The sequence below is a fragment of the Schistocerca serialis genome, chromosome 11, assembly GCF_023864345.2.
Source record: "Schistocerca serialis cubense isolate TAMUIC-IGC-003099 chromosome 11, iqSchSeri2.2, whole genome shotgun sequence".
Taxonomy (NCBI): domain Eukaryota; kingdom Metazoa; phylum Arthropoda; class Insecta; order Orthoptera; family Acrididae; genus Schistocerca; species Schistocerca serialis.
In genome coordinates this window covers 37,757,396-37,771,456 of record NC_064648.1, presented here as the reverse complement: position 1 = coordinate 37,771,456, position 14,061 = coordinate 37,757,396, and the positions used below count along the sequence as shown (strand labels likewise).

Sequence of the window (14,061 nt, the reverse complement as noted above, 5' to 3'; positions counted from 1 at the left end):
GGAATTTTTTCACCAATTTCCCTGAAATCGATGTTGAAAACACTATGAAAACCACTTGATAAATTTGGAACGATTTTTATGTCGCAGACCTGTGTAATCCAAGTTATATATCAGTACTATGTCTAAGATGGTACCAACCTATTTGTGTCCACTTTCACCACTTCCAACACTAGAATGAGGCCGTACGATATGCTTGATAGATTAGGTGATAAAATTGTGTCCTACGACACCGACACTTGTTTATCTTGACGATGGTACGAATACTGTAGAAACAGGTTGCACACTTTGTGAATTGACTGACGAGTTTGGTAAAGATGATTACGGTATTGAATGGATAGGAACAGGACCAAAAGGTTGTGCATACAAAACGTACAAAGGTAAACAGACTACCAAAATCTCAAGGCTTCACTTAACTACTGCAGTGCTAAAGGTTTTGAATATGGAAACAATGGCTGAGCTGGTACATGGATCACAAGACAAAGTCATAATAACCAAAAATATGATAACCATACACAAGAAAACAAAGAACTTTGTAAGTACAGCTATAGGTAAGGAATTTAACTGTAACTACGATAAGCCTATGGCTTTAGAAGAGATTACAGAATAATCGATACACTTCCCTGGGGGTTATCAATTAATAATGAAATAAAATCCGCTTGTATAAATAGAATACAGCTATGCTTTCTGTGAGATTACAGAATGCATTGATAATACTGATTGTTGGTACAGATTGTTGCTGGATGATAAAATAGAGATAACTGAAGAGACACCTACCAACCAGTAAATAATTGAGGTGACTTAAGCACATCACAACTGTCTGATTTTAAAGGGTGGACACCATTTAAAATTTTCGAGTGTTGTTTCAGATAGTCGTTGCAAAAATGCGCTCGCAAGAAAGTGGTAGCTAAACAGAGACCACGAAAAAGAGCCTGCCGAGTGACGACTCGAACGCTCCTTGGAAATATCAAGAAAGTGGCCACAAAAGAGGGGACGCAAAATGTCGTTGCAGGAAGGTGGCTGCCGTCTTTTCGTCTAAAAAATGCGGGTTCGTGCCATACCGCTGCCCTTACTTACAATCGCCACAATTTCGCTAAAAGTGACTGCTAAAAAGTGGCTGCCATCTTTTGCGCAAAAAGATGTGAGTTTAAAGAGAGGACCACACTTTTATACAAAATGTTTTAAAATTTGCAGTGGGAAGATGTGGAAATTTTTTATGCGGAAACTATGTAAATATTTTTACGTGGAAAACATGTGAACATGATGAAAATAGTCTTGTCGATACAGTTTTCTCAAGCCGAACGGCGAATTTTTAAAAAGGAAATTGGAAATATGTAACAGAATATTTAAGTGGAGATTTTATAAGACAAAAATATTTTTTACAAAATATATGTGGAAATATTTTTCCAGAAAAAACCTTTGTGGAAATATTTTTCCAGAAAAAACCTTTGTGGAAATATTTTTCCAGAAGAAAACATGTCGAAATATTTTCAAGTCAAAAACATGTCCAAATATTTTCAAGTCATATTTTCAAGCTGAAAACATGTCTAAATATTTTCAAGCTGAAAACATGTCTAAATATTTTCAAGCTGAAAACATGTCTAAATATTTTCAAGCTGAAAACATGTCTAAATATTTTCAAGCTGAAAACATGTCTAAATATTTTCAAGCTGAAAACATGTCTAAATATTTTCAAGCTGAAAACATGTCGAAATATTTTCAAGTCAAAAACATGTCGAAATATTTTCAAGTCAAAAACATGTGGTGTCCCATATCAAAGCCTATACTACTGGCATAGTTTGAAACAGTGCTATAAAACTGAAAAAAATCAGGTAACGAAATTTCAAATACTCGCACCCTGTCCTCACAGCTTTACTTCCGCCATTACCTCGTCTCCTACCTTCCAAATTCTGCACACTCCTCTGCAGAGTGAAAATTCACTCTCGTAATATCAATGCCTTAACACAGCAGTACACAACTATGTCGAATGTTAATCTAGTCGGTAAATTTGTTGGAAATCTATTTCTTGTGCTGCGACAAGCTGGAGGTGCTCTGCCCCCTACGATTGTTTCTCGTGTGCGCCATCTTGCAAGGGCAGTAGGTAGTAGTTACCTCAAAGCAAACGAGAGCAGGAAAATAGGCATAAGAGAACTACAAACGCAGTATGAGCACTGCTTCTGACCAATGACTGGTTAAAGCAAGTTTCTTTTGATCGTTCCTGGTCTGCGTACAGAAATGATACTCCCTCAGAGAAAACTATCCCTCCTGAAAGGAGTGCAATATTGTAATTTGTATCATTGGAAGATTTTGCCTCTAGATGTTTTGTTTGTTCTGTGCCTATAAAACGTATTATCGCATTATCTGAACGTGCACCTCGAAGGAAGACCAGTTTCACGGTTTAAGGTCTACGACAGTGTTCACCTTCGATCTCGATGGTGTGAACCTTTGTGACCACCGGGACACGCTGTTTTTCATTTGGTGCTTGTGGTTCAAGTTAATTATCTGTCCTGAACATTTCTCCAATGTCGACGATGTCTATTTTGTTATGTGTAATACGTGTGTCTCATAGGAGGTTTATATCTGTACCTCTTGGAGACTCACTTTCTGTAGCCCTCCTCATGAAGATGGTGAAACATTAGCAGCTAATATTTTTCCCCATCACAACTATTAATACTATCCAATGAGCCTCACTGAAGACTGAATTTGTGATCTCGCTCTCAAGAGGTTCCCTGTGAGAACTTCCAAACAGTTGTATACTCACTCATGTGACATGTAGGTTTCATTGAATAACAGTGCACTGACACCGTGGCTCCTAGCCCACTTCCTTCGGAACTAATTTCTAAGATGTTTAAACACCATCAAGAGCAGCAGTTACATTAAACACACCTATTAAATGAAGAAATAGTGTTTCCTGACAACTGTAAGTTCAGCTTTATCGGAAATTTCAAAAATGCTTAAATTAGACGTTTTTAGTGTAACATTTGGTTGACGCGGCACCGAGTGTACAAGTCGGCAGCGCTCACCGCAGGCGAGAGACGGCCGCGTCGTCTGGTGGCGGCGGAGTGTGGCGGGCAGCCGCGGCAGGAGAGCGCCCGGGGTCGCCGAGTGGCCGAGTGGCAGGGCTGGGCCTGCTGGAGCCACGGCCCGCGCTGCAAACAGGGGGCGGCTGTTCAGAGTGGGGCGCAAACCACAGCCCGAACATAGGGGACAGCGACTGTGCTGCACTGACAGCACGACTGCCGGGCAGAACTTTGGAGGCAGTTCAAGTCAGCTAGCTGTGACTTGCTTGTGAGTTTATTTGGAACCTAATGTATGGAAGCTGAATATCACTAACAGGGGAGGGGGGGGGGGGGGGTAAATAGGGGAAACAATCGCACAAGTTCTGTGAACTTACGAGGGTCGTTCATTAAGTAATGCCCCACTTTTTTTCCCCATAATGTATTTATTGTTAAGAGTCAGAATTTGGTGACATACATCGACACGTCTTGCTCGTGTCCACTGTAAGACTGACACACTCGTCCTCTTCAAAGTTGTGTTCCCAGTAGAAAATCTTTAAGCAGCCCAGAGAGATGGAAGTCCGAGGGTGCCAGGTCCGGACTGTAGCGTGGATGAGGCAATGCGTTCCCGGGCTCTCGGACTTGTGTGTGGGCGTGCATTATCATATTAGAGCAAGATTTCTGATGGATTCTTGTCCGATTGAACACGTCGGTAACGGTTCTCGTGTTCGAGTCTTCTCATATGGCCCTGAATTGATGGTTGACCCTCTTGCCATCACATCCACAGAAATGACGCCATCACAATCCCAGAAGACTGTCACCGTGACTTTTCTGGCAGAGGGGTTTGTCTCTAATGTCTTGTTTTGTCACTAATAAGGTCGACGCCACTGCATGGACTGCCTTTTTGTTTCTGCCACAAAGTGGTGCTCCCAGCTTTCGTCCCCCGTAACAATCCGTTAGAGAAAGGCGTCTCCATCTGTCTCAAAACGCTCTAATAGTTCAGATGAAATGGCCCTTCTTTTAATCGTGTAGCCCGCTGTGAGCGTTATTCGAATCCATCGCGAGCACCGCTATCTGAATAGCCGAGAGTCCTGATCATTGCAGACGCACTTCCAATGCTGACCGACAACTCTAGAGCCAACTGTCGAGTTCTGATGCACCGGTCGGCACGAATAATGGCATCTGCACGATTCAGCATGTCTGGAGCAGCGGCTGTGGCAGGACGTCCCAAGTGTGGCTGGTCGTGGAGCTTGTTTCTGCATTTCCTGAACGCGCAACTTTCACCACCCGTTGCCCAACTGTGCTATCAACTGCAGCATTGCCACGCACTGCACACAAACGTTTATGGATGTTCACCACGGTTTCTCTTCTTGCGCACAAAAACTCAATAACAGCATGCTGCTTGTAGTGGAACTCGTATGCAGATGCCATTTTGACGCTGTACTACTGATCTGCCATCTGCCAAAACAGTTCGAAACTGCAATGGCACACAAAAAACATGAAATAGGAGGCACCAAAAAGGACTTTTGTCTATGTATATTAACGGCATTTTTTAAAATTTAAGGCATTGCTTATTGAACGACCCTCGTACAATGAAAAACACATGAAGCTTGTCACAGATACACAGGAGTTGTTTGATAAACTGCCATTTCGATTAACAGTGGATAACTGACATACAGTATTTTTTGACGCCTGAGGGAATGAAGGAGATGATGGCCAGGAATTACAACAGCTATACTGTAAAACTTACAAAAGAGTTGTTTCAAAATTTGCTTCTGACTAAAGCAGACAGAACCATATATGCATGTAATGTCTCTTGATAGCAGAGGTGATGTACTTCTTCCTCAAACATCAATTTTCATGTTAAATTAAGCTGGACAAAACAGACAGAAGATTCCAGTACAGGCTACCACTAGAAGAAAAAATGGATTACACAGGCTAGGCAATATTGTTTCACGAACAATGTTTATAAATTGTTGAGTTACCAGTAGTGTAACACATTCAAGAAACTCCAAAAAGAAAAGAAAGTCTTAATATGAAGCATATGAATCTGAGAGACAGAGGGTAACAAATAATACTTGGATCTAATCGTCACATCAATACTGACGGTGTGGAACATGCTGGAGACTCAAATAGACAGATAGGAAATATAATCTGCCGCACCCTAGTGCAAGGAAACTGATGTGATTCACTGGAGTGGTCTCCGGTAATGCCGGAGAGAATTGCAGCCCTGGCAGAAGGGTAGACATTTGACCAGCATCAAGTACAGTGAGAACTAGAGCACACCGTACCTGGAACAGAGACGAGATTGTGATTGTCAGGCCCAGCATTGTGTGTGACCACGGTACTGCGCTGACTGAATTACTGTCTCCGCTCACATCTTCTGTACTGGATATCTGACTGGATGGTTACTGGTTGATTGGGGTTGAAGGGACCAAACAGCAAGGTCATCAGTCCCTTGTTTCAAATGTGGTCCATTCAGACAGTTTGACATCTCATGACAGTCAGAACGATAAAAGGGAGAAGGCTGAAAACGTAAAACAGCAGTCGTGTCATCAACAGTAAAAATAAAATGAGTGCTGTCAGCAAGAGAGCGACCCCATGGCTATGCTAGAGGCAGGAAGTATCCCACGTCTGAAGCAGCAGGGGCAAGACTACCTGCTATTTGAAAGCATTCAACCGCTAGAATGTAGAAGTGCATATGGCAAAAGGAGACTAACAAATTCTAAAAAGTGAAACAGAGTAAAAAGGGGAAAAAAAAGAGGATCTTGGCCAAGGAGGTGAGACGGGAATTCCAAACACAGCTTACAGTGGGAGATACCCCAACCCTCACTGCCATGCCCCAAACACCAAAGGGGGATTAAAAACCTTAAAATTGAGAATAAAAACCACTTTCCCAGTGGAAACAGAGAACCAGTTCGACTATCCAGAAATCCTCATCCAAGGTTAAAGGTAAAGCGCGGGGAAATCTGTACTTAGTACAAAAGAAGAGGGCATTGCACCAAAATGTGGGTTACGGGCTCCACGACCACAAAGTGAGGGTGGCTCATTACGCAAAAGAAAACTGTGGATCAGCCTGGTATGGCCGATGCAGAGACAACACAGTGTGGTTGAGTCCTTTTGAGAGAGGCGGAAGGAAGAACGCCACGGGCCAGGTGTCACCTTAATCGCACGAAGTTTATTAGACATGGAGGTAGCCACCCAAGAGTTGGCCCATGATTGTGCGAAGTTGGATTTGATGTTCAACCGTATATCCACTGCAGGAGGAGTTACAGAGAACTGGGGGGGGGGGGGGGGGGTGACTGCTCCCCCAGCCAAACAATCAGCAAGCTCATTACCTGGGATACCCACATCACCAGGGACCTTAAGGAAGTCAACGGAACAAGCAGCACAGTGAAGATCAGAGAGATGGTCATGGATGGCCGAGACCAAGGGATGGCGGGAAAAACTCTGGTCAACAGCCACAAGGCCACTCATTGAGACCGTACATAACAAAATGCGGTTGTGCTGGGACTGTTTAATAAAGGTAAGGGCCTGGGAAATTGCCATCAATTTCACAGTAAACACCCCACATGTAGGTGGCAGCAGATGATTTTACGTGCGAACGGAGGACATGAAAGCATATCCCACACAGTCAACAAATTTAGAGCCATCGGTGTAAAAAACAACATCCCGAAACTCCCATAAAATTTGGCGGAAAAACCAACGGAACACCATGGGGGGAATGGACTCTTTTGGACCTCAGCGGAGATCCATCCGAATTTGGGGCAGAAGAAATAACCAAGAGGGGGTGGTGGGAAGGGAGCATGGAAAACAGGACACAGAAGGAAGCTGAAAATCACGGTGAAGAGACGCAAGGGGGATCCCAACCGGTAAACCCGCCCAAGGGCGGGAATCAGATGAGTGACATCCATGGGCTGGGAACAGGATAGAAAAGGAAGGATGAGTGGGAGAGGAACAGACAGCGATTGCATAAGAAACCAGAAGCTGGGACCACCAAACAGAAAGGGGGGGGGGGGGATCCCAGCTTCAACCAGGAGACTATCAACAGGGCTAGTAGGGAAGGCAATAGTGGCCACACGGATACTGCAATGGTGACCGGATCCTGCAGGTGCAGTGTGGAAGGAGCAGCCAAACCATAAACTTGACGACATAGTCCAAGCAAGACAGCCCAACTTGACGACATAGTCCAAGCGAGACAGCCCAACTTGACGACATAGTCCAAGCGAGACAGCACTAAAGCACGATAAAGGCGGATAAGGATGGAGCTGTCTGCACCCCAAGAGTTGTGGGCAAGGAAGTGAAGGACTGAGTTTACGGAAACATCCTTCAGAAGTCTGATATGAGGCAGCCAAGTGAGCTAGTTGTCAAAAAGATGACCTGGGAAACGAAACTGTGGGACCACAGGTAATCGTTGTGCATCGAGATAGAGCTCTGGATCAGGGTGGATCGTACTACGGCGACAGAAGTGTACCACCCGCAATTTTAAAGGAGTGAATTGAAACCTGTGTGAGAGGGTCCATGCAGAGGCATGCCGTATAGCTCCCTGGAACTGCTGCTCTGCAGAGGCCATTGAAGAGGAACAAACCCAAATGCAGAAATCATCGACATACAGAGCAAGGGCGACCTAAGGACTGACAGAGGCCACAAGTCCATTGATAGCAATGAGGAAAAGAAGTACACTCAATACAGAACCCTGTGAGATGCCAGTCTCCTGGGTCCATGGAGAATTAAGAACAGTACCAACCCGAACCCTGAACGATCGGTAGAACAGGAACTGGCGGATAAAAATCGGGGGGTGGACTCCACTGATTAAGTGTAAGGAAGACGTAATGGCATCAAGCCGTCTCGTAAGCCTTGCAAAGGTCAAAAAATACTGCAACCAAATGGCGGTGCTGGGAAAAAGACTGTCGAACTGGGGATTCCAAGCTTAATAAGTAAATGATCGATCAGAGACCGTCCCTCTCAGAAGCCACACTGGTAACGTGACAATAGATTCCGAGATTCGAGGACCCAATTGAGCCGACAGGCTACAATCAGTTCAAATAACTTGCAAACAACATTTGTCAGAATAATTGGACGATAGCTTAAGACAAACAAAACCATGATGCTATCCTTCCACTGAGAAGGAAAGTCACCCTGGAGCCAAATACGGTTAAAAACTGGACAAGATGTTGCCGTTGTAGAGCACTGAGATGTTGAAGCAGTTGGTTATGAATTGAGTGAGCCAGGAGCTGTATCATGAGAAGAAGAAAATGTGAAAAGAGATTCCCATTCATAAAAGGTTCATTGTAAGATTCTGACTGACAACGGGTAAAATGTAAGGTGGAAGCTTCGGACCACTGTTTCTGGTGAAGGAAAGATGCCGGTTAGGAGGTTGATGTTGATGATGATGATGATGATGATGCTGATGCAAAATGGGTCGCCAGATGTTTCGCGAGAATCAGCGGGTCCGTACTAAGACCATCCGGGACCACCTGTGAGGGTGGACTGCCAGTGGCAACCTTGGAGAGAGCGAAGTGTAGCCCATACCCGTGACGTAGGGACAGTAGGAGCGAGGGAAGAAACAAAGCATTCCCAACACATTCGTTTGCTCTGTTTGATTAAGTAACGAGCTTTAGCACGAAGGCGTTTGAAGGTAATAAGGTTGGCAACGGAAGGGTGCCTCTTAAGGTGTTGCAAAGCTCGACACCAATCACGAATGGCAATGGCAATGGCCGTACTTCACCAAGGGACTTGCTGGCGGTGAAATGGTCCAGATGAGCGAGGTACAGCAAAACTAGCAGCGCAAACAATCGCATCACTCTTCATGTAGGACGTCATCAATACAACCTGACAAAGAGGGAGAAAACACAACCTGTGCAGTGTATAGACGCCAATCGGCACGTTGGAAAGACCAACGAGGTAGCCTTCCCATCGGGGAGTGGGAAGGTAGTGAAAGAATCAATGGGAAATGGTCACAATCACAAAGGTCGTCGTGTGGTTACCAGTGTAATGAAGGGAAGAGGGAGGGAGAAGAAAGAGAAAGATCGATGGCAGAAAAGGTACCATGACTGGCATTGAAATGAATAGGGGAGCCTGGTGAGCATAAAAATCCCCGAGAAGGAGGAAGGGAGGAACAAGTTGCAGAACAATGGCTGTTATGCCAGCAGGTGTAGGTGTTCTGTCGGGGGGGATAAAGATTGCAAACCGTCCAGGTGGACTTTAACAGCAACCGCTTCCAATGTAGTTTGAAGAGGAATCCACGTGCTAGCAACGTCTGTACGGACCAACGTACAAACGCCACCAGTGGCCCACACGGGGCCAACCCAATTTCGACAGAAAACACGGAACCCAGAGAGGGTTTGTGAGTGGTCATCAATAAAATGATATTCCTGTAGAACCAAACAAGCTCCAGAGTAAGACGAAATAACAGATTTCAACTCCGGTAAGTGATGGTAATACCCATTACAATTCCATTGGATAACCATAGAACAATGATTCAAATGGGGGTTGAACAGGCTAAAGCCAGTCACCAACTGTCACCGGCAAGGAGGGGGTGACATCCATGAACAACAAGTCAGAATGGGGTTGCGAAGCCAAGGATGGGACCTCTGGAGACACCAGAGGCTCCTTGTCCCGGGACTTATGTTTCTTCTTCTTTTCTGTTTGAGATCGAGGAGAGCTGAGTGGCATAAAGGAGCCAGCTGCAGCAAGATCGGGAACAGAAAGAGATTGGGCAACCTGGGGGCCCCACAAACCGTGGTTCTCGCAGTCATCGCGTGGCAGCATTGGTTGCGTGGCAGCATAATTTTGGCCTGGAAGGGATATCCCAGGAGGGGCGCCCTTGAGCAGCAGACACCGAAGACGTGGGACACTTCTCTGGCTGGAGAGGGGGGAACAGTGCACAGAGGTGTGGGAGCCACAAGGGAGGGAGGGAGGAGAGGGATTCAGGACTGGGGTAAGGAAGGGTGAGGAAGGGTGAGGAAGGGGTGAAAATGGAACTAAAGCAGAACTAGCGTCATGGACACTGGTTGAAGACATGCTTACTTACGAGCCTCAGTGTCGGTTAAACGATCAACGAACTTATACTCCTATATCTTCTTTTCCTTCTTATATACTGGGCAATCTGGTGAACGTGGCAAATGATTGCCATGACAGTACACACAGGATGCGGAACACACGAACTCCCCTCATGGAGCGGACATCCAGTCACCACAGAGAGGGGCCTGCGAACAAAACAAGTACTTAAAACACCACGTAGGAGGTGGTATGTACGGCTTCACGCCAAATCAATAAAGAATAATCTTTATGCCACATCAATAACCAATAATCTTTACTTTCTCAGGGAGGGTATCCCCTTCAAAGGCCAGGACAAAGGCACCAGTATCAATGCGATTGTCCTTCGGACCCTTCTGAGCATGCCGAACAAAGTGAACACCCCGCCCCGTCGTTCAAGATTGTTCCGAAGTTCCTCATCAGTTTGAAGGATGAAGTCCCTGTGAAAAATCACACCTTGTACCATATTTAGAGACTGGTGGGGGGGGTGGGGTGGGGTAATGGACACAGGAATTGTGCCAAGATGGTTACAGGCACGAAGGGCTGCAGACTGGGCAGCTGAAGAGGTTTTGATCAGCAACAAACCCGACCGCACCTTGCTCAGGGAGTCCACTTCCCCAAACTTATCTTCAATGTGTTCCACAAAAATAAAGTGTTTGGCATTGCTGAAAGTATCCCCGTCAGTCCTGGTGCAAACCAGATAGCGGGGAAAAGGTTTCACCCCTAGCCGATGGGCCTGACGCTCCTCCAAGGGTGTAGCCACGGGAGGGAAGGCCGAAGGGGCAGGAGAAGCAGCACTAAAAGTATCAGTTCCACGGGGAGAGACAGCTGCAAAAGAATGGCCTGAGTTCTGGATCCGTATGCAGTGTCCGCCCTGATATCACCCACTCCAATCAGGGGCTCTCCTCACGTGCGCCACCCAGCCACAGCAAGGGCCGTCTGGCACAGCAGCCATTGCCGGGAGATCGAATGCACCAGGATGACAAGCTACCACTGCTAGCCTTACCTGAGGTGGTCACAGCACAGATATCAGAAGTGTGATCCCTGTGTGTTCAGGGGGCTCAACCAAAAGGGTACTAGCGACCCCACCACACGGGCTGGCTACCGAGCAGGCTATGCACCCTATCATCAGACGACGACGTGAATGAACAGGTGGAATGAACTACGAGGGCAAACGTCGGGGACACTAGGTAAGGTGCTCTTACCCAAATGGCTCACATGATGCAATAGAAATTTAGTAATGGAGGCCAATCCCCGGAGGGGGACCAGGGAATGCCAAAAGGATTACGCAGCAAATCCAAATTACAAAACCAACATAACCAGGAGGATAGCGGGGCCAACATAAGCAAGGACACCAAGAGAGGGAGAGGAGGGGGCAAAGGAGCAAGGAGAGGAAAGGAGGGTAAGGGCAAGGAAATGCAGCCCTGGAAAGAAGAAAGACTGCACTAGCTTGGCACCCCGTGCTCACCAAGCAAGTACTCATGAAAGAATCTCGAGACCCCCCAGTCAACAGCTTTGTCAAAAGTGGGTGGAGCAGCAGACAGGTTCAGGACACTCTTGCCATTGGGTTTGGAAGCTTCCACTTAAGGCAGATGAATCAGCAATGATAAAAGGCATGAGGATGCAGAAGACAATGGAAACCACTGCATTAGACACATGAAGTGCATCAACAGGGGATGTGGCCGGTAACTGACAAAAGTATCATGATGATCTTGGCAAGAGATTCCTGACTAGTGCCTATTTGGATACCTGGGGAGACTGCCGTGACCACGAGAAAAAGATTGAATGACCAACAAAAGGATGACATTATACGAGTCAAGACGTGGAACGTAAGGAGTTTGAATGCAATAGGAAAGGCAGACAATAACAAAAGGGAAATGCTAAAGCTCGATCTGGATGCGGTGGTGGTCACTGAAGTGAAATGGAAAGAAGGCAAGGACTTCTGGCCAGAAGAGAATGGGGTAATATCAACAGCAGCAGAAAATGGCGGAACAGGAGTAGGATTCATTATGAGTAGGAAGCTAGGGCAGACAGCGAGCTACTGTGAACAAGTCGGTGACAGGGTTCTTCTCAACAGAATCGACAGGAAACCAACACCAGCACATGAAACGAGAATTCAGGTATACATGCCGACATCACAAGTTGACAATGAAGATGTAGAAAAACTATATGATGATACTCAACACTTAATCCAGTACGTAAAGGGAGATAAATATCTAATAGTCGGGGGGGACAAAAAAGCAGTTGTAGGGGAAAGAGTAAAAGAAAGGGTTACAGGAGAAGACAGACCTGGTACTAGGAATGAGAGAGAAGAAAGACTAGTTGAGATGTACAATAAACCTCAGCTAGCAATAGCAAATACTCTCTTTGAGACTCACAAGAGGTGGTGGTACACTTGGGAAACGATGCGAGATATGTGAAGATTTCAGTTACATACCATCATCTTCAGGCAGAGATTCAGAAATCAGATACTGGACTGTAAGGTGTACACAGAAGCAGATACGGATGCAGATCACAATTTAGTAGTTTTGTTCAATGACTTGATGCTAAAATCTACATTAGTGGGCTCTACACATGCTTTATAAGAGAACTAATCAAATGTAGACAGATTCCTTAACCATTGAAATTATCCCCTCAATGATTTGTTTACTTAACATAACTGCTAACAAAAAGAGCTGAATATGGAGCTTTGATAAACCAGTCATGACAGGCCAATGACAGCATTGTGAGCTGTAAGGAGAGACACACACACACACACACACACACACACACACACACACACACACACACACACATTATTGTTAAAGACAGAATAACGTCTTGCCCCGGGCTCACCTGGCTTCTGCTGGTGGCTCACCAAGCAGCCGACTGACTTCGACGATGTCTTTTGGGTACTCGAGCACGGCGTCTGCCCAGCCCTGCGTCGCCATTGCTTTGTAGTCGTGGGCCCTTATGAAGTGGACGGCGGCCGCAGTTAGGCTGGGGCACGAGTGCCTCACCGCCAGCACAGCTGCAGCCGCCGCCGTCTCCACCTCCAGCTGCGCCGCCACCTGCTGTTCGCAGGCGGCCTTCAGGGCGGACAGGCCGTATCTGTCGGCTGCCGTCAACAGCTCCCGGGCCGTGTCGGTCAGCTGGGGTGCCTGCAGGGTGTACATGTAAGACAGTAGCTGCCTCAGCACCGGGCCCTCCACGTCTGTAATTCTGACCTCGCCGCAGCTGGCCTCCAGCGTGTCGTGCTGGAACATGGCTCGGAACACGGGGCTCCTCTCTTCCAGGACCGCGCGGTGCGCCGCCAGCCGCGTCCCTCCCGCCACCAGCGTGACGACCGCGCCGTCGCCCGCGTCCAGCAGGGCGCCCAGGTCCACGGCCGCCGTCCTCTGAACCTCAGCAGCTGCCGACATGGCGGAAGGGCCTGAAACACGGCGCCACCGAGCCGGCCTTACACGGCACCCTCCACACTCGTACGGCGCACGTGCAGACCAGTACAGCAGCTGCTAATTTTTTTAATTTTTTTTTTGTGGATTTAGGGCGCACAACTACAATGGTCATCAGCACCCAGACTACATTAGGAATGCACAGCGAGGCACTAGGTTAAAACAGCAACTAAAATGGAAAACACGATAAAAGACAGATTGACAGGCATACGATTAAAAAAAACAGCAGAATCACATCTCCTTAGACAGGTTTGTCAAGTGGATAAAACGAAGAACGCGAGCAGCTGCTCCTGGGTCATCCGCTAAAATGGCATCCAGAGTACACGGCAGGCCAAGATCAACGGGCAGTGTATTAAAATTCGGACAGGACGTTAAAATGTGGCATACCGTCAGCAATTCCCCACATGGGCAGAACGCCGCCGGCACAGCCATCAGCAGATGGCGATGGCTGAACCGGCAGTGTCCAATTCGTAACTGGGCCAAAACGACCTCCTGCCGCCGAGAAGGGCGTAAGTGCAGCCCAATCGGCATGCCACAGCGATAAAATGCGCTGACAAATGACCCTGCTACAATCCCATGAAGGGACACAACAAGAA

General features: G+C 46.8%; 1 protein-coding gene across 3 annotated transcripts in view; it reads right to left on the bottom strand.

The window, feature by feature from the left end:
• The window catches only part of LOC126426418 (CARD- and ANK-domain containing inflammasome adapter protein-like), a 194,226-nt gene extending 180,735 nt beyond the window's left edge, over positions 1-13,491 (bottom strand). The window contains exons 1-2 of one of the 3 annotated variants that reach the window (XM_050088335.1): positions 12,867-13,486; positions 3,021-3,146 (exon numbers count right to left, since the gene is read on the bottom strand). In XM_050088335.1, coding sequence (XP_049944292.1) covers positions 3,021-3,146; positions 12,867-13,432 — 692 coding nt within the window. In that variant the 5' untranslated portion in view covers positions 13,433-13,486. Of the gene's footprint in view, positions 1-3,020; positions 3,147-12,866 lie in introns of all 3 variants that reach the window. The other 2 variants (XM_050088336.1, XM_050088337.1) reach the window with 2 other exon arrangements.
• Positions 13,492-14,061: the final 570 nt, after the last annotated feature.